Source organism: Chrysemys picta, chromosome 4, assembly GCF_011386835.1.
Source record: "Chrysemys picta bellii isolate R12L10 chromosome 4, ASM1138683v2, whole genome shotgun sequence".
Taxonomy (NCBI): Eukaryota; Metazoa; Chordata; order Testudines; family Emydidae; genus Chrysemys; species Chrysemys picta.
This window is the reverse complement of record NC_088794.1, coordinates 127,428,354-127,452,974: the sequence shown is the minus strand read 5'-3', so window position 1 is coordinate 127,452,974 and position 24,621 is coordinate 127,428,354. Positions and strand designations below refer to the sequence as shown.

Below are 24,621 nucleotides of genomic sequence, written 5' to 3'. Positions count from 1 at the left end.
ACCTATGGTAACCAGTGGTGCAAGTAGAATTCATTTCTTACTGGTACACTGCACTCATAGGAGGGACACAAAGGGGGGGCACTGTGGTGACAACGCAGGAAAGGAAACAGAACACCAGGTCTGTGGTAGCCAAAAAGCCCCTCTACCTCCAGGAACTTTTCCTGGGGCTTTTATTCTTTACACTTCCCTGCTTACAACGCTTCTCATTGGTACAAATCTTGCGCATAGAAAAGCCAGGCAGTATACATGCACATAAGATAACGAACCCATCTCTTGAGCGCGTGAATGCCAGCTGCGAGGGAACAATCAAATCAGCCAAATAAGTTTCCCAAACATAGGCGCTAGAACAAGGTCACTCCTGCGTCACTGCCAGGGGAACAGTTTGCCGTTCTTCAAGGCTTGTGATTAGGGAGGAACACATTCCTACAGGGCACCAGTTAAAGGGCGGGGGCATGTGACCCCCCCATGTGACTCCTCCCCACCCCCACCCCCAACAGCCCGGGGCCCCCACACTCTCCCCATCCTCTCCCCATGATCCACATCCATCCCACGTTACCTGGGGCAGGGATCCTGTCCTCCTCCTGCTGTGCCAGAGACTTCTGAACCTTTGTGTTGCATCACAATTCTGTGTACGTAAGTCCAGACCCCTATTGTTAGTTATGTATCTGATCTATATCTAATGTATCTAGTCTATTTTTGTGTAATCTCTCTAATCTATTTTGTCTGTCTAATTATAGTCAAGCCTTAATCTTATTTATTTTATTCTATTTTTTTAGCCTTTGTTTTTATAATTCATTCATCACTGTGATACCACAGGGTAGAACCTAGGCATGTACCTATTAATGTCTATAGCAAGGAACAATACATAGTGATTCTTAAAAGTGGAATATTAAGAAATTGACACTATTGAATACTATCCTTTAATTTCTGAATCTCTTATGAATCTTCTACAATCATTACATTATGTATACATAACAATTGGTGTCTGATGCTTTTAAAATGTTTCTACTAGTGAAAAAATTTATTAAGATTAGCCAGTTGGTGTACTCTGCCTGGTATTTTTTATGCCAAACTTATGCCACTGAGACCCTGTCCTCCCTTCTGTTTGTTTGTCTTTTCCACCTGTTGTCTCATCAGATGCTTAGATTGTAGGCCCTTTGGAGCAGGGGACTGTCTCTTTATTTCATGCTTGTCCTTTGCTTAGTACACTGGGACCCCAATCCTTCTAGGAGTTGCTGCAGTGCTAATAAATAATGACAAATATAAAATTTACTTGGAAAGAAATGTCAATATTATCCATCAAATATTATACATCAAAATTCATTTGTAAACAATCAGATGCTTCCAAGTCTAGTTATCATTTGTGGGGGTGGAATTTTTAAATGTACTGTATCTTTGAATTCTGCTGAGAACACTGATAAGGGCACCTGCTGTTCTCATTCTGTAATCAATATCTTTAGGAGTAGGATGCTAAATTTCAACAATACTTGTTCATAACACTGATGATGAGATCTAAAAGCTATATATGTATTTGTGTGGTAAAACCAATTAAAGAAGACAGCACAAAGAGAAAAGAATGGGAGTGGTTCACTTGAAGAAATCCGTAAGGAATCCCTTTGGTCCCAGTGCCTTTGTGGGGTCTCCATCAAACATTCTCATCTATATCTGCAATTGTGAAAGGGATTCTCAATAACACTCTGTCATTGTGATGGAGATGCTGAATAGGTTGTTACAGTTTACCTGGACTCTGGCCAAATGTAACATTTTATATTCTTCTGCCCTGGAGAGTAAGGCTACGTCTACACTACGGGGGGGGATCGATTTCAGATATGCAAATTCAGCTACGGGAGTAGCTTAGCTGAATTCGACGTATCTGATCCGACTTACTCTGCTGTGAGGACGGCAGCAAATCGACCGCCGCGGCTCCCCTGTCGACGGCACTTACTCCTACCTGGGCTGGTGGAGTACGTGCGTCGATTCGGGGATAGATTATCGCGTCCCGATGAGACGCGATATATCGATCCCCGAGAGATTGATTTCTACCCACCGATCCAGGCGGGTAGTGAAGACCAGCCCTAAGTCACTTAAGAGTGCACCCCTTCAGACCATAAAGTTCTGTTTTCAGTCTGTACAAAGGGGCTCAGACATCAATGTCGTGAAATAGCATGCCAGCTTCAGTCCTTCCATTTTTTTTCCAGGTAGGTCTAAAACAGATTCATTCCTATTTCTCTGGCTTCTGGAAATGACTCTGGAGTTGAGTGGTGTCTCACCCATCCAGGCTACTTCGTTTGTCACTCAGCTGAACGTCAGTGGTGGCAAGAAGGTGTAGAGGGAGGTCATAGTATGGGTAAGTTCTCACATGCATCAGATGTGTGGTCTTATTTCTGCAAGGGGAGCAGCCAAGCAGTAGGTCAAAGACACAGGTATGGAGGAGCATTGTCCTGCCCCCATACCTATCACAGCAAGTCACTAAAAGACAACAAGAGGGTGAGTGGTGGCAAGGGGAGGTTGGCGCAAACAGCCAGGCAGCACTCTGATACCATTAGTGTGACTTATTGCCCCAATGCTACAGCACCTGCTGAGGCCACATCTGTGTCTACTCCTGCCATTGAGCATTTCTCTGGTTTTGGGGGTTGGCTTCTACTGTTTTTCTTCTCCAAGCCCATGTAGCTCAGCATGGGGCACTGCATGGGTCCTAGGAACGCTGGAGTGGTGAGAGTCAACTGTGCTTCATTTCATAGTCATGGGACTATGCTGCAGGACCTTCAGGAGCCAGCAGGAGTTCCTGTATAAGTGCAACAGAGAGTCTTGTGGCACTTTTAAGACTAACAGATGTATTGGAGCATAAGCTTTCGTGGGTGAATGCCCACTTCGTCAGATGCATGTAATGGAAATTTCCAGGGGCAGGTATAAATATGAAGGCAAGAATCCGTCTGGAGATAACGAGGTTAGTTCAATCAGGGAGGGTGAGGTCCTCTGCTAGCAGTTGAGGTATGAACACCAAGGGAGGAGAAACTGCTTTTGTAGTTGGATAGCCAGTCACAGTCTTTGTTTAATCCTGAGCTGATGGTGTCAAATTTGCAAATGAACTGGAGCTCAGCAGTTTCTCTTTGGAGTCTGGTCCTGAAGTTTTTTTGCTGTAAAATGGCTACCTTTACATCTGCTATTGTGTGGCTGGGGAGGTTGAAGTGTTCTCCTACAGGTTTTTGTATATTGCCATTCCTGATTTCTGACTTGTGTCCATTTATCCTTTTACGTAGTGACTGTCCAGTTTGGCCAATGTACATAGCAGAAGGGCATTGCTGGCACATGATGGCATGTATAACATTGGAGGACGTGCAGGTGAATAAACCGGTGATGTCGTAGCTGACCTGGTTAGGTCCTGTGATGGTGTTGCCGGTGTAGATATGTGGGCAGAGTTGGCATCGATTGGTTTGTTGCATGGATTGGTTCCTGAGTTAGAGTTGTTATGGTGCGGTGTGTAGTTGCTGGTGAGAATATGCTTAAGGTTGGCGGGTTGTCTGTGGGCAAGGACTGGCCTGCCTCCCAAGGTCTGTGAAAGCGAGGAATCATTGTCCAGGATGGGTTGTAGATCACCGATGATGCGTTGGAGAGGTTTAAGCTGAGGACTGTAGGTTATGGCCAGTGGAGTTCTGTTGGTTTCTTTCTTGGGCTTGTCTTGTAGCAGGAGGCTTCTGGGTACACGTCTGGCTCTGTTGATTTGTTTCCTTATTTCCTTGTGCGGATATCGTAGTTTTGAGAATGCTTGGTGAAGATTTTGTAGGTGTTGGTCTCTGTCTGAGGGGTTGGAGCAGATGCGGTTGTACCTCAGCGCTTGGCTGTAGACGATGGATAGTGTGGTGTGTCCAGGGTGGAAGCTGGAGGCATGAAGGTAGGCATAGCGGTCGGTGGGTTTTCGGTATAGGGTGGTGTTAATGTGACCATCACTTATTTGTGCTGTGGTGTCTAGGAAGTGGACCTCCCGTGTAGATTGGTCCAGGCTGAGGTTGATGGTGGGGTGGAAGCTGTTGAAATCGTGGTGGAATTCTTCTAGAGTCTCCTTCCCATGGGTCCAGATGATGAAGATGTCATCAATGTAGCGTAGGTAGAGAAGGGGCGTGAGTGGACGAGAGCTGACAAAACATTGTTCAAGGTCAGCCATAAAAATGTTGGCATTTTGGGGGCCATGCAGATGCCCATGGCAGTGCCACTGGTCTGGAGGTATATATTGTCACCAAATTTGAAATAATTGTGCATGAGGATAACGTCACAGAGCTCAGCAACAAGTTGTGCTGTGTCATCATCAGGGATACTGTTCCTGACAGCTTGTATTCCATCTGTGTGTGGGATGTTTGTGTAGAGAGCCTCCACACCCATGGTGGCTAGGATGGTGTTTTCTGGGAGATCACCAATGCATTGTAGTTTTCTCAGGAAATCAGTGGTGTCACGGAGATAGCTGGGAGTGCTGGTGGCATAGGGTCTGAGCAGAGACCTGTGTAAGTGGTTAGTGAAAGAGCTATGTTAGGGCTGTGAGATATATTATAAGTCATGGTAGATAACTACAGGTGAGACCACACCTAAAGGAGGGGTGAAAAGAGAAGGCATTAAAACCCACAGCACTGCGTCACCCACAAGTTCCAATCAAGCAGGATGCCTGCAAGCAGCATCTAAGCCAAATGAAAATGAAGGGTTTATAGAAGGCAATAAGTAAGGGTCTATAATACATAGTCCAGATAGTGGCCATACAGTTGGTGACAGCTAACTAAGAGCTAACAAAGAGCACTGGAAGAAATATGGTTATAGAAGATATGTACAGCAAAGAGCAAATGACAAGAGTTCCACTCATGGCAAACAAGCACATATGACAATATGGGGTTGGATGTGTATTGAGATTTATTGTGAAATGTGGGAGGGCAGGTATACACCTAGGACAGAAACCATCACTGTGAACAGCACGCAGCAGGCCATTACAGCAACATAAGGAATATAAATATTGAATAATGTTAACTGAGAGAAAAGCTCTGATTGCCTATGTTGATTGAAGTAGTAGATGTGTACCTGGCTGGTGGTAGTACCAGATGCTATTCCATTCCAACAGCATAGCAGGCATTATACATGGGCTTAGCAAGCTCTGGGTAGTAAGCAAGGGATCCTCAGGTATGGTGTAGCTCATTGGCCCATTCACACCATATAGTTAATACCCCAGTGTTGCATTTAGTGGTGGCCTTACTGCATATGTCTACATGGCATTTTGTAGCCCATGGGAGCGAGCCCCGCTTCCTAGGCTTCAGAGTCCGAGCTCCAGCCCAAGGCTTCAAAGCACTGTCTACACAGCTATTTTTTGAGTGCTAGCCTGAGCTCCGCTAGTCCAAGTCTGTCAACCCGGGCTGGGACGCTCGCTCCCACGGGCTCCAAAATGCTGTGTAGGTGTACCCACTATGTCTGTGACCAAGCTCTGCAGTGTCTGTACAGTCATGTTATGGTCTGAGCTCTACAGTGATCCCACATAGAGGCTGCTCCATGCATTTCAATGCACAGTATTCTTAACAGTGTGCTCTTGTTGATGGCATACATAGTCTTTGACCAGTCAATTCATTAGGCTGCCGTAGTTGATAGCTCCCCTTCATATGATGTCAAATGATTAGAGGAAGCCTCCATATCACCACTCAAGATTATCTAATCTATGTTCCACTCATCCCCTTAATACGCGAGTGCCTATGCTGCAGGTGGTTATCAGGGTCTCATCTCATGGTAGCTGTGGCCTCATCCCGGTCTATGAGGTCGACATCATTAGCAACATCCTGCTGCTGCTGCAGATCTTGCTGTGCTGATGGCACTGCACTAAACAGTAAAGAACACCTCAGTGTACCAGCACGGCATCCAGTTCTGAAATGCGTCTTTACGATGGGCACACATTTTACAGGCCCAATAGTAACTCCATGGCCTAGCAACTCTGCTGGTGCTTTGGTTCCCTCCTCCCCTGGGACTACCCTTCCCCTTACAGTCACCGGGATTCCCCTCTTCCCCCAGGAATCTCCTTCCCTCCCAATCCCCTCAGCAATCTCCCCTCCTCCCCAATCACCTCATTGTTCCCCCCTTTCCCTGGGACTCTCCTTCCCCCTGATCACCCCAGGGCTCCCCCTCCAGTCACCTCAGGATTCCACACCTCTGGGACTCCCCTTCTCCCCCAGTCACTTCAGGATTCCCCCTTTCCATTCCTGGGAAGCACGGCTCAGGAGCTAGCACCCCTTACTGGGTTTGAGGAATTTAGCTCCACCTGCGGGGAATCTACGATGCAGGTGGGAATGGGATCCTCCCACTGCATTGCTCCACCTCTTTCCTGGCCGTGGCACTGCCAGAGATGGAGTTGAGGGACTAAGCCCCATCTAGTCACTCTATGACCTTGTTGGTGGCTGGTCATCTCATTTTTCTGTAGGACTCACTGCTCTAGCTACGAGACATGGTTATAGTACTGATCTGACGGTTGGCACTGGTAGTGGTTGTATGCTAAGTGTGTGCTAAAGATGATTGTCAGCTGGTGATGCCAGCGATTGCTTGTGCTGATAGCTGTATGATGCCTCACTTATGACAGGAATATGTCTCATCACGAGACCAGGCTTGCTTCATGACTTGTGATGACAATATCCGCACCAGGGAGGCTGGGAGTTGCAAGCACTGTCAGGTCATACTGATTGTCTGTTGAAGCGTATTGTGGAGCTTGTCAGTAAAAAATTGCACAGCACAGTGTTTCAGACGCTGCATGACAAATAGCATATACCAGTCTATAGGCGAGGTTTATCTGTTCATTCCTATCACCATGATACCCCATGCTTGCCTCTGTAGAGGCAATTCTGAGTGTTGGTACAGGTCAGAAAATTAAGGCCATATGTTCAAAAGAGAGGCTTGGCCTCTCTTTTGTGAGGGCATTTTGTGCCTGCAAAACTTCACTCTCAGTTTGCACCCAGAGTGCAAAAGAAGGGAGTGGTCCCAGTGCCTTGGTGGCTCCCATTGGCTGGGAACAGAGAACCCCAGCCACTGGGAGCTGCAGGCAGCTGTGCCTGCAGACAGGCAATGTAAACAAACTGTCTCGCGGCCCACCAGCGGGTTACCCTGACGGGCCACGTGCGGCTGCAGGTTGCCCACCACTGGTTTACAGGCATTTCATCATGACTGCTGCGGCTCATTACATTTGCCTGTGAATAACATACCTAGGATTGTTATGGCAGGATGGAGTAGGTTGAAAGGAGAACTGGACAGGAAGAGAATTTTTCAGCAGGATGTTTTGCTGTCAGAAAATGTTGATTCATCAAACATTTCTCAGGTCCGGGATTTGGGGCTGGTGCTTGGGGTCTGCGCCTGCTGCTGCACAGCCAGGGCTAGGGATCAGCATCCAGAACCAGCACCCGCTAGAGCCCCAGGCCTTTGCCATGGATCTGCACCCAGGGCCGGCAGCTGCTGGAGCTCAGGGTTGGCTCCTGGGGCCGGCGCTAGGGGTCAGTGACCGGGGCTGGGGGTCAGAGCACACTCCAACCCCTGGCCATGTGGCAATGGGCTCCAATCCCTGGCTCTGGCCAGCAGCTGCCGGCGGGATTGGGGGTCAGCACCACACGGCCAGAGCCAGGGATTGAAGCCCGCTGCCTCGTGGCCGGGGTTGGAGTCTGAACCCCCATGGCTGGAGCCAGGGATTGGAGCCCGCTGCCTCGTGGCCGGGGTTGGAGTCTGAACCCCCATGGCTGGAGCCCTAGTCTGCAGCCAGGCTCCCTAAGTCCCTGCAACCCAACCAAGTCCGAGCCCCACTAAGCTTTCTGTTCTTCCCCTCCCCCATTAGAGAACTCACCTTGCTCCTTCAGTGTTGTGCCCCACCTGTCTCCAGAGACATGCAGAGTGGTGCATCCAGGAGCAACAGGGAGGGAGCGGGGCTGACGCTTTGCTGCCCCCCATCACCACTCAGGAAGCTGTGATGGCTGTAGGGAAACCCCCTGGTGGCCACATGTGGCCACATTTGAGAAACGGTGCTCTAGAGCCTGGGGGAAGACCCAAGTCCAAGCCCTTGCTCAGGGGTGAAAGTAATTTAAAGGACTTGCCAGTACTCCGGAGCCCTGAGGAGGGGCGTGGCCTCCGCCAGAAGAGGCGTGGCCTCTGCCAGAAGAGGCGAGGCCTTTAAATCCCTAGGCCCTTTAAATCAGGATTTAAAGGGCCCGGGGCTAGGGCTGTGGTAGCAGCAGCTGGGAGCCCCAAGCCCTTTAAATCACCCCTGAGCTCCCAGCTGCAGAGGTGTCTGGGAGCCCTGGGGTTTGGGGGCGATTTAAAGGGCCCGGGGCTCCAGCTGCCGCTACCCTCCAGGGCCCTTTAAATCGTCTCTGGAGCCCTGCTGCTGGAGCCCTGGGGGTGGCAGGTCTCTGGTGGCTATTTAAAGGGCCTGGGGTGGTAGAGGCAGCGGGAGCCCCGAACCCTTTCAATAGCCACCAGAGCCCTGCCACCGCTACCCCAGGGCTCTGGCAGGCTCCGGGGGCTATTTAAAGGGCCCGGGCCCTTTAAATTGTTCCCGTAGCCCTGGGGTAGCGGCAGTGGGGCTCCTGCGGCGATTTAACGGGCCCGGGGCGGTAGCGGTGGCAGGAGCCCTGGGCCCTTTAAATCGCCACCCAAGCCCTGCCGCCGCTACCCCAGGGCTCTGTCAGCGGGGGCTCTGGCGGCAATTTAAAGGGCATTGGGCTCCAGGGGGTGGGGGATGGGGCTGCCCCTTGCCCAGAGTGGGGCAAGAGCGGTGACTGTGGGCGGGGGGGCGGCTGTACTGGTGGAGGGTCCCACCGGAAAATGAAAGGGTCGGAGGGGGAAGGGCAGCCTGCCCTGGCATTAGTGTGGGGGGGCACTAGGACCCTGAGGTGGCAGTTAATGCAGGCAGGCAGCATGGAGCTTCAGGGGAGAGACATGGAAGGGAGATGCACAGGGGCAGCAAAGAGGGGCCAGCCCACACTCAGGGAAGGTGCAGGGGGGGCAGCAGGTGGGGCCAGGGGGGAGACCCGGCCCCGAACATTCATAGAGCCGGGCCCCCGGACCCTCAATATTGCTGGAGCCAGGAGGAGGAGTAAGAGAGGGAGAGAATGCTCCATTTTCTTGCCAGTAGCTACTGCACCTTTTCTTACCCATCCTCCTTACCGGCCCATAACGGCTTACTTTCACCTCTGCCCTTGCTCTGCCTAATTCAGAGCAGGGACTTGAGCTGGGTCTCCCACATGCTAGGTGGATGTCCTGGCTATTCCAGGGCCTCACATTCACAGTTTTCGCATGAACATTTTTGAAAGGTCTCAGTTTTGTTTAACTCAGAAAAAGGTACGGGTTGTTGACTCCATTCTGTCGTGTAGTGCCTTACTGAAGAGTGTGTGTGTGTGTGTGTGTGTGTGTGAGAGAGAGAGAGAGAGAGAAAAGGCATATGAATGGGTGAATGTGTGAGTGAATATTTTCCATGGCTCTGTGAATAAGGCATGTCTGATTCAGAATGTATAGAATATCACTGTATCATTTGCGCCAATGGGAAATAATTTATGTATGTGACCTGCTGTCCCATCAACATTCTTCTGTTTATCACCCTTGCAACATTCCTTGTTTGTAGGAGATGTAGGGCTCCCTAAGCATGTTTGGAATGCTCGAATCATTCCAGCTGATGGCATAGATAGCAGGCAGCTTCTGGCAGTTGACAATCCACTCATTTGTGTCATGTGTCTAGAGTTTCTGAAGTCATGGTGCTCCAAAGGGATGATTTAATTGCTTTCCTCACTGATGTAACCCAACCAAATGCACCAAAGCAATCATTTGTGGACATACAGTAGCTGATTTCCCCAAATGTGACTGGACCAATCAGCTGAACACACGTGGTTACTCAGCCCTTAGCTGCTCTAGAGAGAAGATATAGGAAAGGACAGCATTTCCATGGCGTACATGGCAGTCACAGGGTTATATCTAATATAGTGTAAACAATGCACCATGCATCTATTTTCTGTAAATCTTCATGTGAGGGACATACTCAGTGAGTGTCTGGAATGAGGAATCATTCTTTAATGAGTGCAAAGCTGTTCTACTTGCATAATGAATGGTAGCTGTTCTAAATCCCTCTGTATATCCCTCTTAGGTTTGTGAGATGCTGATCCAACTGAGCTATGCCTCCATTGCTCATGAGACTGACACTATTTCTACATGCAATATTTGGATATTGCCTTTTTTTTGAGTGAAGCTACAAGTTCCTTCTGTGCAACTGCTACATTTCTTATTTACATACTTGTGATCAGGAGGATCTAAACATTATGCACCAGTTAACATTAGCACTCTGATGGTACAGTTGTTATCTTCATAGAATTGTTTGAGTGCACTGACTAAATTAGAGGCTCCATTGTGGTCAGGCGCACTCTGTGCTCAGCCAATTATGCCTCCACATGGCGCTGTCATTCACCTTTAATTAATTAGCTAACATCTGCACAGTGGTTTGAAGATGTAAATTACTACATAAATGCTGAGTAGCATTATCCTGCACAAATTGTTCCTGGACCACCTTTTGATGTTTATTTATTATTTAATTATTATAATGACGATTTCTTTTTATTATCTATGTAGTGCCCCAAAGCACGTGAAACAGTTTACAAAACAAATGTAAAGAGGTAGTCCATGCCGCTATGATCTTGCAAGCTCATTTTCGACATGCCACAATGAGTCAGAGTAACAAAGACCAGAAGGAATGGAAAGACTCCACATGGGAGTTCTATGTCAGTACAGTGCCTATCACAATGGGCTCCTGGTCTATGACTAGGGCTCCTACCAAGGCACTACAGTAATACAAATAAATAAAACTGTAATAAGAACACATGTTAAGCAAGTTTCGGCTTGTGCATTTCTTGGTGGCTCCCCTTTCTCCATATTTGTAAATTAGCTCATTTCTTGTATCAGTGTGGAAAAAATAAGTCCTTAGAAAGTATATAACTGAGGAGATGATGTTGACTTGTGTGCCATATATACAGGCAGCATGGAGAACAATGTGGAAATGGGAATCAACAGAGTCATTGGCAAAATGATAGGATGGAGAGAGGAGCAGACAGAAGGAAACAAAGTCCATGTCGTGGTCTGTTACAGAGTGGCATATGGACCTGTGTCATGTCTCATGAACTTATGCCCACTTCTTCCACCTGCATTCAGACCTATGTTTGCCTGACAATCATGTATGCTTTTTGTAGGGAATCACAATGATCACCTTTGCTAGCGGCTCTGTTTCATACAATCAGAACAGGTGTGCCTGTCTCAAAATGATGTTCATGCATCTGGAAATAGTTGCTGCCTTCAAGTGCTCGAGTATCCCATCTAACAATAGTGGTATCAGCAATCTCCCTTTATATCTTTATACAAGTTTGATTTGGTTCTTGTACCATATGTGTTTAGCATATCTGCACACATCCGTTGCTCCTAATGCTATGCATCTTATATCCTAGGCAATAACTCCCATTGCTAACATACCTCTTCAGATTGCATAAGGTTCCACAGCTTTTTCAGCTTAAACTTCATACAGTGAGGTTTATAAAATGTCTGAGGAGTGTGAAGGATTTGGGCATGCTGAAAATAGGGTTCAGTATCTACACAGGAGTGGAGCGCCAAAAGGTATGCCATGTGTCGTGTGTAAGGGTACTGCATAATAATGCAGCAGGTTACCACCTTCCCATCTGTCTGCCTGGATTTTCAGGTCTGTGAGGAGAAGGCTGAGGCTGTGGATAGTGTGGCCAGGCCACCAAATAACAGAAAGCAATGAATACATGCTTATAAGACCAGAGATTTCTTTAGGTACGTATGCACCCTCTTAAGGTATATCTACACTGCAAAAAAGGCATGTTTTTAGCTAGGGTTAAAATAGCATTGAAGACACAGCAACTCGGCTTTTAACTGGAGTTAGCTGTTCAAGTTCAACCTCAGGTTGTCCTATAGTCTTCAACTCTTGCTTCTAACCAAGTTAAAAGCTGAGTTGTCCTATCTTGACTGCTATTTTGACCCCGGTAGCTAACCCAAGTTAAGAACACACCTTTTTTTTTTTTTTTTTTTTTTTTTTCCAGTGTACACCTACTCTCTGACTACAGAGGCAGAGTTCTGTGCTTGTATGTTACCACATAATAATGCCAACACGCTGCATGTAGGGATTTATGTCAGGTGGTATCTGTTACAGATGTTGCTTCTCACGTTGTTTTATTTTCCTAGAAAGCTTCCACTTTGAGGTAGATATATGCTTCTCTTGCACACATTTCCCATTTGCAGGCTGTATCCTGTGTTTTGATCTCTTTTCAATCTTCCTTGGCTATGATTTTCCTTCATAATGAAGATCTGTGCAAACCTGCTAATTCTGTGGCATAAACACACTCCTTATACCACACCTGCCAACTGCTTCGTGGTATGTGTGCCAGCTGTGTGCTTAGGGATCTGTGATCACCTACCTTAACCTGTTAACCACCGTGATCACTGGCCATATAATGCTTGCTAGTCTGTTGTTGTTTACAGTGATCTGGCATATGACTGTTTTGCTTCACATCTCTGTGACATGACAATTTACAGATATAATTATTTTTACAGCCTTGTAACTGAATGTGATGCTTTTTGGTTAATGGTTGATTTGTGATATATTTTGATTCATAGCATATTTTGATGATTGTCATTGTTCATGCTTCCTTGGGTGGTACCGAAGATTAACAAGTAGTTTAAGGGCAACTTCTTCAAACTGCTTCATATTCTTCAAATATAGTGGTGTCTGGAGAGACAAACACAGATTGTGTCCATAAGTGTCCATAAGTGTCCTGTTTGTGTGTCTAAATCAAATATCTAGGTTTACAATTTCCCCGTGCTCTTTAAAACTAGTTGATTCACTACAGGTTTCTAAGCAACATGCAATAACAAATTCCTGCATATAAACAGGAGGTGCTTGCTTACTTATTATTATTACCCAATATTCTGTCTAAAGCAAAAAATATTTGTTGTGAAACTTGAGCGCGGGACAAAATATCTGCCAGCATTATTTTGGGGAAAGATTTGTTTTAGTAAGATATTATTGTGAGTTGATTTTTCATTAAGATGTAAATAGCTATTTACTAACAAGTCACAGACACAGATCTGTGCTGTGTGCATGTAAGAAAGAAAGACCAGGTATATGAAGCTATACTTAAATCATTACATTATTTAAAGGGAGTTGTACCTCTAAAACACAGTATGACAATTAAGATGTTTTTCCTGTCTTTACAGACAACGTATTATATTAGATGATTTTTTTAAACAAGAACATAAGAACATAAAAACGGCCGTACTGGGTCAGACCAAAGGTCCATTTAGCTCAGTATCCTGTCTGCCGACAGTGGCCAATGCCAAGTGCCCCAGAGGGAGTGAACCTAACAGGTAATGATCAAGTGGTCTCTGTCCTGCCCATCTCCATCTCCGCCCTCTGACAAACAGAGGCTAGGGACACCATTCCTTACTCATCCTGGCTAATAGCCATTAATGGACTTAACCTCCATAAATTTATCCAGTTCTCTTTTAAATGCTGTTATAGTCCTAGCCTTCACAGCCTCCTCAGGCAAGGAGTTCCACAAGTTGACTGTGTGCTGTGTGAAGAAGAACTTCCTTTTATTTTTTTTAAAACTGCTGCCCATTAATTTCATTTTGTGGCCCCTATTTCTTGCATTATGGGAATAAGTAAATAACTTTTCCTTATCTACTTTCTCCACATCACTCATGATTTTATATACCTCTACCATATCCCCCCTTAGTCTCCTCTTTTCCAAGCTGAAAAGTCCTAGCCTCTTTAATCTCTCCTCATATGGGACCCGTTCCAAACCCCTAATCATTTTAGTTGCTCTTCTCTGAACCTTTTCTAATGCCAGTATATCTTTTTGGAGATATACAGGAGAGAGTGAGGGAGCCCCACATCAGAATATCCCATAGCACAATAATTCTCTATAGTTTCTTGCAATATAAGACTTTGTAATTTGAGAGTGGAAGCTATCCTGGCAAGTTGCACACAACAAGAAGTATTTTAAATATGTATATTTTGGAAATGGGTTCCTGTAGGAAAAGAGGGTGAGTGCTAAGGGAGGAAATAGATAAGAAAGAAACAAAGGAAAGCATCAATGGTGGTCTGGCATGTCAGGGTATTTAGTATTAAATCCCCCATTGTGGAGATTCATGTTGCGCCATAGAGTTGCCAGTGATTTGCTGGTGGAGGCTGCTGTTAAAATTCCACAACCAAACTGGAGGGAAGACGGGAGCCATTTTCTGCCTCTGCTTCAGCTCGCCCTTACCTATCTCTAACTACTGTTAGATTCTGCTAAGCCCATGTATAAGTGCCTACTATGCTGTTGGAATGGAATAGCATCTGATTCTGTTTCAAATTTTATTTTATGGGGTTTTATTTTTATGATATTTTTATTCTTTTAGTTTTATTTCATGACATGTCGGCTAGTAGTAGTGCATAGTACTCTGTACTTCAATATGCACTATTATTAACATGTTGCAATATGACATAATATAATCATTGACATTTTATTTTTAAAATAATTAAGCAGCTGCTACTTAGTACTGATTGAGACATCTTGTCTAGATCACAGTGTCTCCTGTTTGTATTGTAACAAAACAGTTTAATACTGTCAAGGTGTCAGGTAGAGTGGACATTTGAACCTAGGTCTCTCACATGCAGAATTAGGGCTCTCAGCACTTATTATGGGGTGGAGGGGAACACCACTACCCGTGCCGTTGGCATAGGATTGCCAATTTTGGTTGGAGGTATTCCTGGAGGTTTAATCACATGACATAATATTTAATTCATGGAGACTCCAGGACAATCCTGGAGGGTTGGCAACCTGACACTGGCACCATCTCTTCCTTGCTTTTTCTCAAGCAACATCTGACCTGGCATAGGTGCCTAACTCCGGAAGAGGCTTCATTGCTGTGAGCGGAGATGACATCTCCATGTGACCCAGAGTTAGGTTCCTTTTTCACTTTGAGGGATAGGACACTCTCTCCTCAGCATTTCCTATTGGCTAGCTTGGGCAACTTCCCACACACAGCATGTTGGCTTCTGTGAATGCCGTTCTTAGGCACCTATGCTTGGGCACCTAACTTTGGGCTGTGAATTCTAGTAGGTGCCAGCATGCCCAAAAAGTTAGGTGTTTCAATATTCATTGTTGTAATGCCTAAGTCCCGCTTGTGAATCTAGGTGCTAGTGGGATCTTCAAAAGTGCCTAAGCAGATTAGACGCCTAACCTGCTTATGCACTTTTGAAAATCTCACTAGGCACCTATCTGCATCTATAGGTTCCTAGATACCTTTAAAACCTGCCCCCCTGAGTGTCTACCTCACTTTTGAAAACGAATTCTCTTTTGAAACTTAGACTCCTAAGTCACTTAGGCCTGATCCACATTTAAAACCTAGCTATGGTATTGAGGGGTGTGAAAAATCCACAACCCTGAGAACCTTAGCTATGCCAATGCAATCCCCGATATAAATGCAGCTTGGTTGATGGAGCGATGCTTCCATGAACCTACCTACCATCACTCAGGGAGGTGGAGTTCCTACTGTGGTGGAAAAGCCCCTTTCATTGCTGTAGACTGCATTTATACTATGGGGTATACTGGCATAGCTACAGAGCCATAGCTATCATGCTGTAGTCCCTGTAGTGTAGACTTGGTCTTAGACACTTTTGAAAATATAACCCCAAGTCGTCTTCTCAAAGTTTGCTCCCTTGAGCTGAGGCATGGGAAAGTTAAGTTTAAGGGACTGCTGACAATGCTGCTTCTGTCCCCAGAATGGGTGTTTTGGTAGCCACCGTTTTTCTTTTAGGAAAGTGCAAAAACTGGAATGGTATATTTAGAAGATCTAGAAAGGAAACCCCACTTAGCCTTCCAAATCCTGAGTCTAAACGCTTTAGAATGGGCAGGAGACAGGAGTGGAATATGGCATTTTACCCCCTTAATGAAGTTAGAAATGTGCATTAATCATGATTTCAAGTGGAAGATGGAACCACACTATCCTATTATGTGCGAAGGAGGAGCCAACAAAAGCTGAACTGATCTCAAAACAAAAGCAAGAGATACTGACTGCCATTTGTATGCTTCATATTGTTTGCATTGGTGTATGGCAGTCTGACTGCTGTCTCCCTGGAACCCACACAAAATAGAAATGTGTAACTCAGGGAAACCATCCCAGTGGGCAAAACTGTAAAATAAGACTGGGATTTTGAAAGGAGCCTAAGGGAGTTCGGCACCTAACTCCCATTGAAAATCCAAGACAAAGTAATTAAAGATGGAAGTTTCTCTATTGACTTCAAAGGGCTTTGGATCAGGTCCCCGCTCCACAATAACCAGAATAGGATACTGCAATCTCATAGGAATTCGCAGGCAATGCCTACCAAGTTTGCAACAAACAGCAGCCATGGACATATGAGACCGAATTTGATCTGTGATCACGGGGCTTTGCGCTTGCATGAGCTGTTGGTGAATTTACAGTTTGCTATGTGGACTGACAGGAAGCTGTGCATACCCCAATAGGGGTATGATTCGAAGAAAACCCTTTGAAGTCAACAAAAAAGGTTCCCATTGGCTTCAGTGGACTTTAGATGAGACCCTAGGATGGGATTCAGAACAGCAGCCACCAGCAAAACCCTCAAGAATGTGGATGATTTGTATTCCGCCCCACCCCCACTCCCCAAAACTCCACCTGTTTTAGCAGCTGCTTCTGCAAAGGATCCTTTCATCTTACAGCTGTTGAGCAACTATTGCATTTTTATTCTCTTTCATGCCACAGCCCTCTGTTAGGAAACTTTAAAAAAAATATGTATAATGGCTGGCTGGTGCGTGGGATACAAGAGAGAGGTGCATAGGGCAGGTTTTGGTCTTGTTAAGCCCGAGAGAAACAAAGCTGTTGGATGTTTTTGTTTTCTTTCTCTGAGACTCGTGCTTCTCTCATTATGGCACTTGGAAATATTTGGTGCCAAATTCAGGTCTGAGCTACCCCCATGCATTGGAATCAGTGGCGTGGAGTGTGGGTGTGTATGGGGAGGTGTAACTGAAAGCAAAATTTGCACCAGATTTTATCTCGGTCTGAAACCTCATAAGTGCCAGAGAAGGGAATGTGCTCACCCAGTGAGCTGCTCATACACATACTCAGCAGATGAATGGCCAACAGAGAAATCATGAGCTGGTACCTGCAGGGTCTATATGTGGACATGCTGTGGGTGGAGACTAGGTGTGTCCAGAGCAATGGCTCTGAAATGAGGAGTACAGAGGTCATTTTCTTGAGGAACCAGTACTTCTGCATGCCAGTCGTATGCAGCCTTGCCTCCATGGAATGCCCTAAGCTGAGCAACTTTCTCATGGTTAATGCCATTCCTATACCTCCTTCTGTCTCTGTGTTGGAGTAAGTGCACACTGTGCTATGTCTGAAGTACTTTGGAAAGTTGCTGCCAAAAACCTTTTGTGAAACAAATTGATCTGAATCATTTGGGGCAAAGAATGTGGTCCGGTGCAACGAGTACAGGATTGAGAGCCAGGATCCATTTAACCTCCCCGTGCATCAGTTTTCCCATCTGTAATATGGGGATAATGATGCTTTCAATAACTCTATAGTTTCTTGCAATATAAGACTATGTAATTTGAGAGTGGAAGCTATCCTGGCAAGTTGCGCACAACAAGAAGTATTTTAAATATGTATATTTTGGAAATGGGTTCCTGTAGGAAAAGAGGGTGAGTGCTAAGGGAGGAAATAGATAAGAAAGAAACAAAGGAAAGCATCAATGGTGGTCTGGCATGTCAGGGTATTTAGTATTAAATCCCCCATTGTGGAGATTCGTGTTGTGCCATAGAGTTGCCAGTGATTTGCTGGTGGAGGCTGCTGTTAAAATTCCACAACCAAACTGGAGGGAAGACGGGAGCCATTTTCTGCCTCTGCTTCAGCTCGCCCTTACCTATCTCTAACTACTTCTATAGCATCTCTGACAAATTTGACATCCCTGAGGCTCATGGAGTTACTTCTGAAGAACAAAATGTTACATTATAATGCATCCGAGTGCATCAACTAGCATGCGCACACACCTTGCAAATTACAGAAGCCAAATGCTCTACTTTACTATCAAGAGACTCAGTATATTTTTCCAAGAGAAAGTATACACCGCTCCGGCCACGTGCAGCTTGGTATAAGTTTGCTTGTCAAATCTTGTTGCCTCCCTCTTTAATTATGGTTGTGAGGAAGTGCTTAGGTTTCAATGGGACAAGAAATTAAGAGACTCCTCAATCTCCAGATTAAGAGACTCCTCTGAAATCACAAACATATCTAATGTATTGGGTTTAGCACAGGCTAAGGTGGAACCTTTTTGGTGCCATCTATACAGGAAATTTTGTCAAAATTCCCCACTATTGCTAACACTTGTTCAGTGCCACCGAGTATATCAAAGTGGGGAGTCCGCTCTAGTGTAGACAGTTCTCTTGGAACCCTTCTCAAAGCAGATATAATCAACACAACACTGGTGGCAGTTGGTGGTCCATCTACACTAGAGCTACTATTGCTGCTAGCACTAGTGGGGTTGCACCTATGTTAGATACAGTGGGAACTTTCAGCAATTTCCCAAGTGTAGACAAGGGCTCAGTGGGAGCACCTTGTTATGCTATTAGCAGCACATCTCTGGCACATACTAGCATAGTCTTGGAATATCAGGTCTCAAAAATTGAATGAAATGGTCAGATTCCCTGTGAATCAGTGTTCCTAGCTATCATCTCTCTAGATTTTAGTATCACGATGGTATATGAGTGTGTTTCTTATTTCCTTATCCCCTGTCCCTGGTCGTTGGATTCTGGAGATTATCCCATCTGAAACTCAGATACAGACTTCCAAAGCTGATATGTTAGAGTCAGGAAATTCTCATTCCCAGCATATCAGTATAAATAGCATTGATTTTCTTTTCTTCTCTGGGTGCGTGTGTTTACACAATGTACTGAATGTAGCAGCTTTCCTCCTGCGCACACTTTGAGGTGTGGTCAAAGTGGGTTTAAATATAGCTTACTCACTGCCATCACATTGTCATTCATGGCGTCTATATTTAATTTGGTTTACATTCCTTCATCAGAAATCCATCTCGGTACAAGGAAATCTATAGCCCAATTTTAAAAGCCAGTTCTGAGTGAGATTGGTGACATTTACACAAAATAAGAAGCACTGAAAATAAAACCATAAATGCTGTTCCAGGTGAATATACTGTGCCCTTGTGGGATTTAGATTAATCACATATGAATCAGCTTTGTATCCAAGAAAGCTTTCTATTTCTCAGTCCTTGGTTTAAAAAGCCATTTATATTTCCCTTTAAGGGGTTAATTCTGCAAGGCACTGAGTACCTGCTGTGTGGTGCTAATCACCCTCAACTCTCATTGATCCAGTCACCTCCAATTCAGTGGGTGTTGAAGATGCCTGGCTTTTCACAGGTCAGGCCTTAACCTAGTGTTTATATAGTCCTTAGAAAATGTTATCTGATTATTATTATTAATTATTTGTACCACCGACGTACCTAGTGGCCCCAGCTGGGATCAGAGCCCCATTGTACTATGCTTTGTGTATATGCATAGTCAGAAATGGTCCCTTCCCTGAAGAGATTACTTTCACCCCTGCTTGTCGCCCATTCCCAGCTTCTGGTTAACAGAGGCTAGGGACACCATCCCTGTCCATCCTGGCTAATAGCCATTGATGGACCTGTCCTCCATGAATTTATTTAGTTCTTTTTTGAACCCTGTTATAGTCTTGGCCTTCACAACATCCTCTGGCAAGGAATTCCACAGGGTGACTGTGCGTTGTGTGAAAAAATACTTCCTTTTGTTTGTTTTAAACCTGCTGCCTATTAATTTCATTTGGTGAACCCTAGTTCTTGTGTTATGAGAAGGAGAAAATAACACTTCCTTTTTTACTTTCTCCACACCAGTCATGGTTTTATAGACCTCTATCATATCGCCCCCTTAGTCGTCTTTTTTCCAAGCTGAAAAATCCCAGTCTTATTAATCTCTCCTCATATGGCAGCCATTCCATACCCCTAATCATTTTTGTTGCCCTTTTCTGAACCTTTTCCAATTCCAAACCTTTTCTAAAGGCTGTTCTGTTTGGCACCTAGATTCCCATGGTCCCTGAGGACCATTCTTATAACTGGGAACCAGCTGAATGCAGCGTCATCCCAGCCATGTCCCCTTTCATCTGGCTACCTGCCCCCTATGTGGTATGGAACCCCTATACCAACCCAGCGCTATCAGAGGAGTTCTCCATTCCGGGGGGGGGGGAAGGTATCTTCAAGTGGCTCTTTATGCTGGGTTTATGGCTGCTTTGTACCAATGCCTTGGCAGGACCGAGGATCTTGCTAAATGGTTTAAGCCCTGCTCCAACTAGAACCAAATCAGAGTTTTGCCATTGACATCAACTGGAGCAAGATCATGCCCAATGTACAGTGAACCCACACAACTTCGAATTGTCCCTGTAGATTAAATAGAGCAAACATTATCCTTATGGCATATTGGTTGAAGCACTTAAAGAGTTGTTACAAACCTCATTCAAGGTATTGGATATAACCTGTTATTTTTGATGGCTCCTTTTGTTTAAACAGAGATGGGAGATTTCAACAATTGAGGTTAGGATGGGTGGTTGATGTAAATATTTAAGTGGTTTGAGGGAAACCAGTTCAAAACATCAAGGAGAGTTAGACAATCTTGAGTAATATAAACAGTCACATGTGGGACAAGCATATTCAACAAAATTAGGTGTCCAGTAAAACTAGTTTCACCACTGCTTGCTCTGCCTCATCTCTGAAATTGAGTTCTGAGTCATAGCCCTTAGCTGATGTAATTAGAATTTACTAGCGGGTGCCTTGCTGTATGTTCAGCAGCATAAACAACAGAGCAAGGAGCAGTGCGGACCTGGAGAACACAAGACTCTGTTGATTGCACTGTAAGTAATGTTTTTTTCCCTTGGAGAATTATAATCCATGTTCCCTGTGCTACATGCAGGTTGGTTCATGGATAATCAGTTGTGGAATTATTCCATCCACACGCTGGTTGCTTTTGTTCCATCTCAACCTTTTTAAAAAAAAAATCTGCGCTACAGAACCTCTTTGTATGGAATAGCTCCTTTCAGATAAACTGTATCTCCAAATGTTTTAAGTAGTTAAATAATACAAGAGTCATGGTACCAAATGTCACATGTGGCATAAAGAGATTGCATAGTGAATACATTAAAGTGTTATGCCGCAAGTCCAAGGCAGAGGGAGAGAGAAAAGGGAGGCTGATGTAAATAGGAAAAGCTATGATTTAACGTGAGACTTCGAGAGAGGGGGAGAGAGCTGATGAGGCAGAGGATTACTCAAAGGCTTCTGGAGATTGCAGAGCTGGGTAGAGAAGGTTCTTGCACCAGCATTAGAGGAAGTGCCTGGAGGCAGAGTCTGGAAAAGCAGACTGAGAGAGAGAAGCTGGAGTAAGCCTGAAATGCTGTAAGATCAATTAGGACAAATTTAAATGTGTTGCTGACAAGACAGGGGAGTCATGGTGGGTTTGCTATAGGTGTACTTCCTAGCATTCTGAGCTGGCTGGATTTTGGAGAACTGGGGCTTTGATGGAATATGGTGGAGGAAAATGCCATGGGCAAGGTGAGAATTGATGGAGGCAATCAAATTAAGTCAAAGAGAGGTGCCCAGTTCCCATTGAACGTCAATATTGGACACATAACTAACTCCCTTTGAAAATCCCAGACACTATGTTTGTTTATTCAGGGTATTTTATTTTAAAAACATATCCCCTGGATGGAGTGGCTACTGGGCATATTGTGTTTATATATAAGCAAGACTGTTATTTACTTTTTATTTGGTCTGTTGACCAAAACCCAGACACCAAATACTAGCACAGTTTGTGCCCAATTATGTCATTTCAGTATTTAAAGATGCTGTTACCACAGGTACATTGACACTGACAGTTCCCACCCACTTTGGAAAACCCTCTCCTGTTGTTTTGGTTGCTACTGTCCTTTTCCATTGGTTCTGTTTATTCAGAGTTCCACTATTTGTAATTTCTCAAGATTTTTCCAGTTCAGCATCATCACCCCCATTATCAGCATCACACTTTCCTCCCTTTTTTATGATCTCTAGGATCTCCTCAGTTCTCCATGATTTTTCAAAAATAATTGTCATTGGTTTGGTACATTCATTAACAATTCCCCTAACACTTTGGTATGCTTATCACCTGGGCTTGTTGATATGTACATATACACATTTTCTGTGTATTCCCTTACCTATTTGTGTTTTACCAATTGCTACAGTATATTCACTAAGGTTTTAATAGGTATTAACTGCCCAGAGCAATTTTTTTTCTGCTGTTAATTACAGATTTTTTAAAAAACTTGTTCACCCATTATGGAACCATAATAATTTTTCACCCATTCCTCATACATTAGTGGATCTATTTTCTCTCTGGTGTATGTATTTTCCCTCAACACACTTGAGATTGAACAAAGGCATTCTTTGTTCCCCTTTTGCTAACATTAATACTGCTTTCTTTCTGCCTTACCTTCACCTGCAAAATTTAACTGAATATTCTTTGACTCCCTCCCCCTTTCTGTTGCACACCAAATTTCTTTTAACCCTCGGTCCCTCATTGAAAAATGCAAACAAATGGGGAATGACTGATTTCAAATGAATTCTAGTCTACTGCACCTTAATTATGGCATCTTTTAAGATACTTCAGTGTTCTTCCACATTCACGGATTTTAACATTTCTTCTTTCACAATTCAAAATTCACAACCAAAATTTGTTTCCTTGAAATATATTATTGCTAGTACTCGGAACCATTTTGTCACTGTATTGAATTCAAATAGCCTGTGGTCACTGCTTCCATGCCTCCTCCATAGTATTTTCAGGTTCTTAAACAATTCCTTCCTGTTGGTGAGCATATGTTGAAAATTATTAAGATTTGTAGACCAAATATGTTTTTTTTCTTACAGAATCTTAGAAAAATGAAGTCAATCTTTTACCTGTGTTTTTTGATTGCTGGGATTCATGCTGATATACCTTGCCAACAGAATTCTAGCAACAACAGTCCTGAAAATTACCACGGTGGAAACAGAAACCAAGTAGGTCCAGCAAACGAAAATATGCTGGGTCATAAAGTAGGGAGAAGCATTTGTCAGTTTGCATTTTATTTTTATAAGGAGGCTTCTTCTCAGAGAAACAACAGGAATGTGATCTTTTCTCCCATAAGCATCTCCACTGCCTTTGCAATGCTGACCCTGGGTGCTAAATCAGAGACACTGCAACAGATTCTTAGAGTGTTCCACTTTAAACCAAATGAGATCCAGCAAAGAGAGATACATGAAGGTTTCTGTCAGCTCATGCAATCACTAAACCACCAGAATGCTAACTTCCAGCTGGATATGGGGAATGTCCTGTTTGTGAAAGACCAGCTGAAACTGCAGCAGCAATTTTTAAATGATCTAAAAAACTTTTACAGTGGAGAAGCTTTCCCAGAAAACTTCAAGAATGTCAGACCAACTCAGCAGAAGATCAATAATTACATAGAGAAAAAAACACATGGGAAAATTATCAACCTACTCAATAATCTGGATCCAGTTACTGAAATTCTTCTTCTTAGTTATATTTACCTTAAAGGTAAGACAAAATCATAGGACATCTCGCCTCAGGTCATTTGGCTATCCTTGTGCCAACTCTAGGCTTCACCACTCCCTTTGGAGTACTATTTTTGGAGGGGGAATCACAACCTGCTTCACAATTGGCCTTTTATTCACAGTATTAATTATGAATAGAGCTGGTCAACACATTTTCATTGAAAATAATTTTCTGATTGAAAGTGTTGCCTGTTTTTTTAACAAAATTTTGGTGATTCCCCCACCCCCCATTTTCTGATCAAAGCCAGAGCTGATAAAAAAAAATAGTAAAAAAATTATTTTTTTTTCCGATGAAAGGGTACGTAAAATATACATTCACGCAGGTACCAAATTCAGGAGCGAATCCCTGTTTAACAAAACACTTAATCATATACATAGAACCCACTGAAGTCAGTAGGACTCATTGCTTAAGTGCTTTCCTGAATTGGCACCCTTGACAAATGCTATGAAAATTTCTGATAAGCAGGTTTAGAGTGCAGTTTGCAAAATGCTGTAAGATACCTAAACAACTTATTGAGTGGAAAATTCTTTACTCTGTCCCAGCAACAGCAAACAGCACAAAGGCAGGTATATAACAGAACTTCTGCTTCTCCTTAAAGCCCACCTCTTTGTAACTAAGGGTACGTCTATACCCAGCCGCTAGTTCGGCGGCTGGCAATCGAACTTCTGGGTTCGACTTATCGCGTCTTGTCTGGACGCGATAAGTCGAACCCGGAAGTGCTTGCCGTCGACTGCGGTACTCCAGCTCGGCGAGAGGAGTACCGCGGAGTCGACGGGGGAGCCTGCCTGCCGCGTGTGGACAGAGGTAAGATCGAACTAAGGTACTTCGAACTTCAGCTACGTTATTCACGTAGCTGAAGTTGCGTACCTTAGTTCGATTTGGGGGGTTAGTGTAGACCAAGCCTAAGATAACTGATTACACC

General features: G+C 44.4%; 1 protein-coding gene across 10 annotated transcripts in view; it reads left to right on the top strand.

The window, feature by feature from the left end:
• Nucleotides 1-24,621, top strand: part of LOC101931719 (alpha-1-antitrypsin-like) — a 191,957-nt gene that overhangs the window by 154,042 nt on the left and 13,294 nt on the right. For 7 of the 10 annotated variants that reach the window (XM_065593537.1, XM_005307501.4, XM_065593535.1 and 4 more), the window contains one exon: nt 23,018-23,681. In XM_065593537.1, coding sequence (XP_065449609.1) covers nt 23,018-23,681 — 664 coding nt within the window. Of the gene's footprint in view, nt 1-481; nt 630-2,198; nt 2,348-20,855; nt 20,977-23,017; nt 23,682-24,621 lie in introns of those variants that run through there. The other 3 variants (XM_005307497.4, XM_042858668.2, XM_005307498.4) reach the window with 3 other exon arrangements.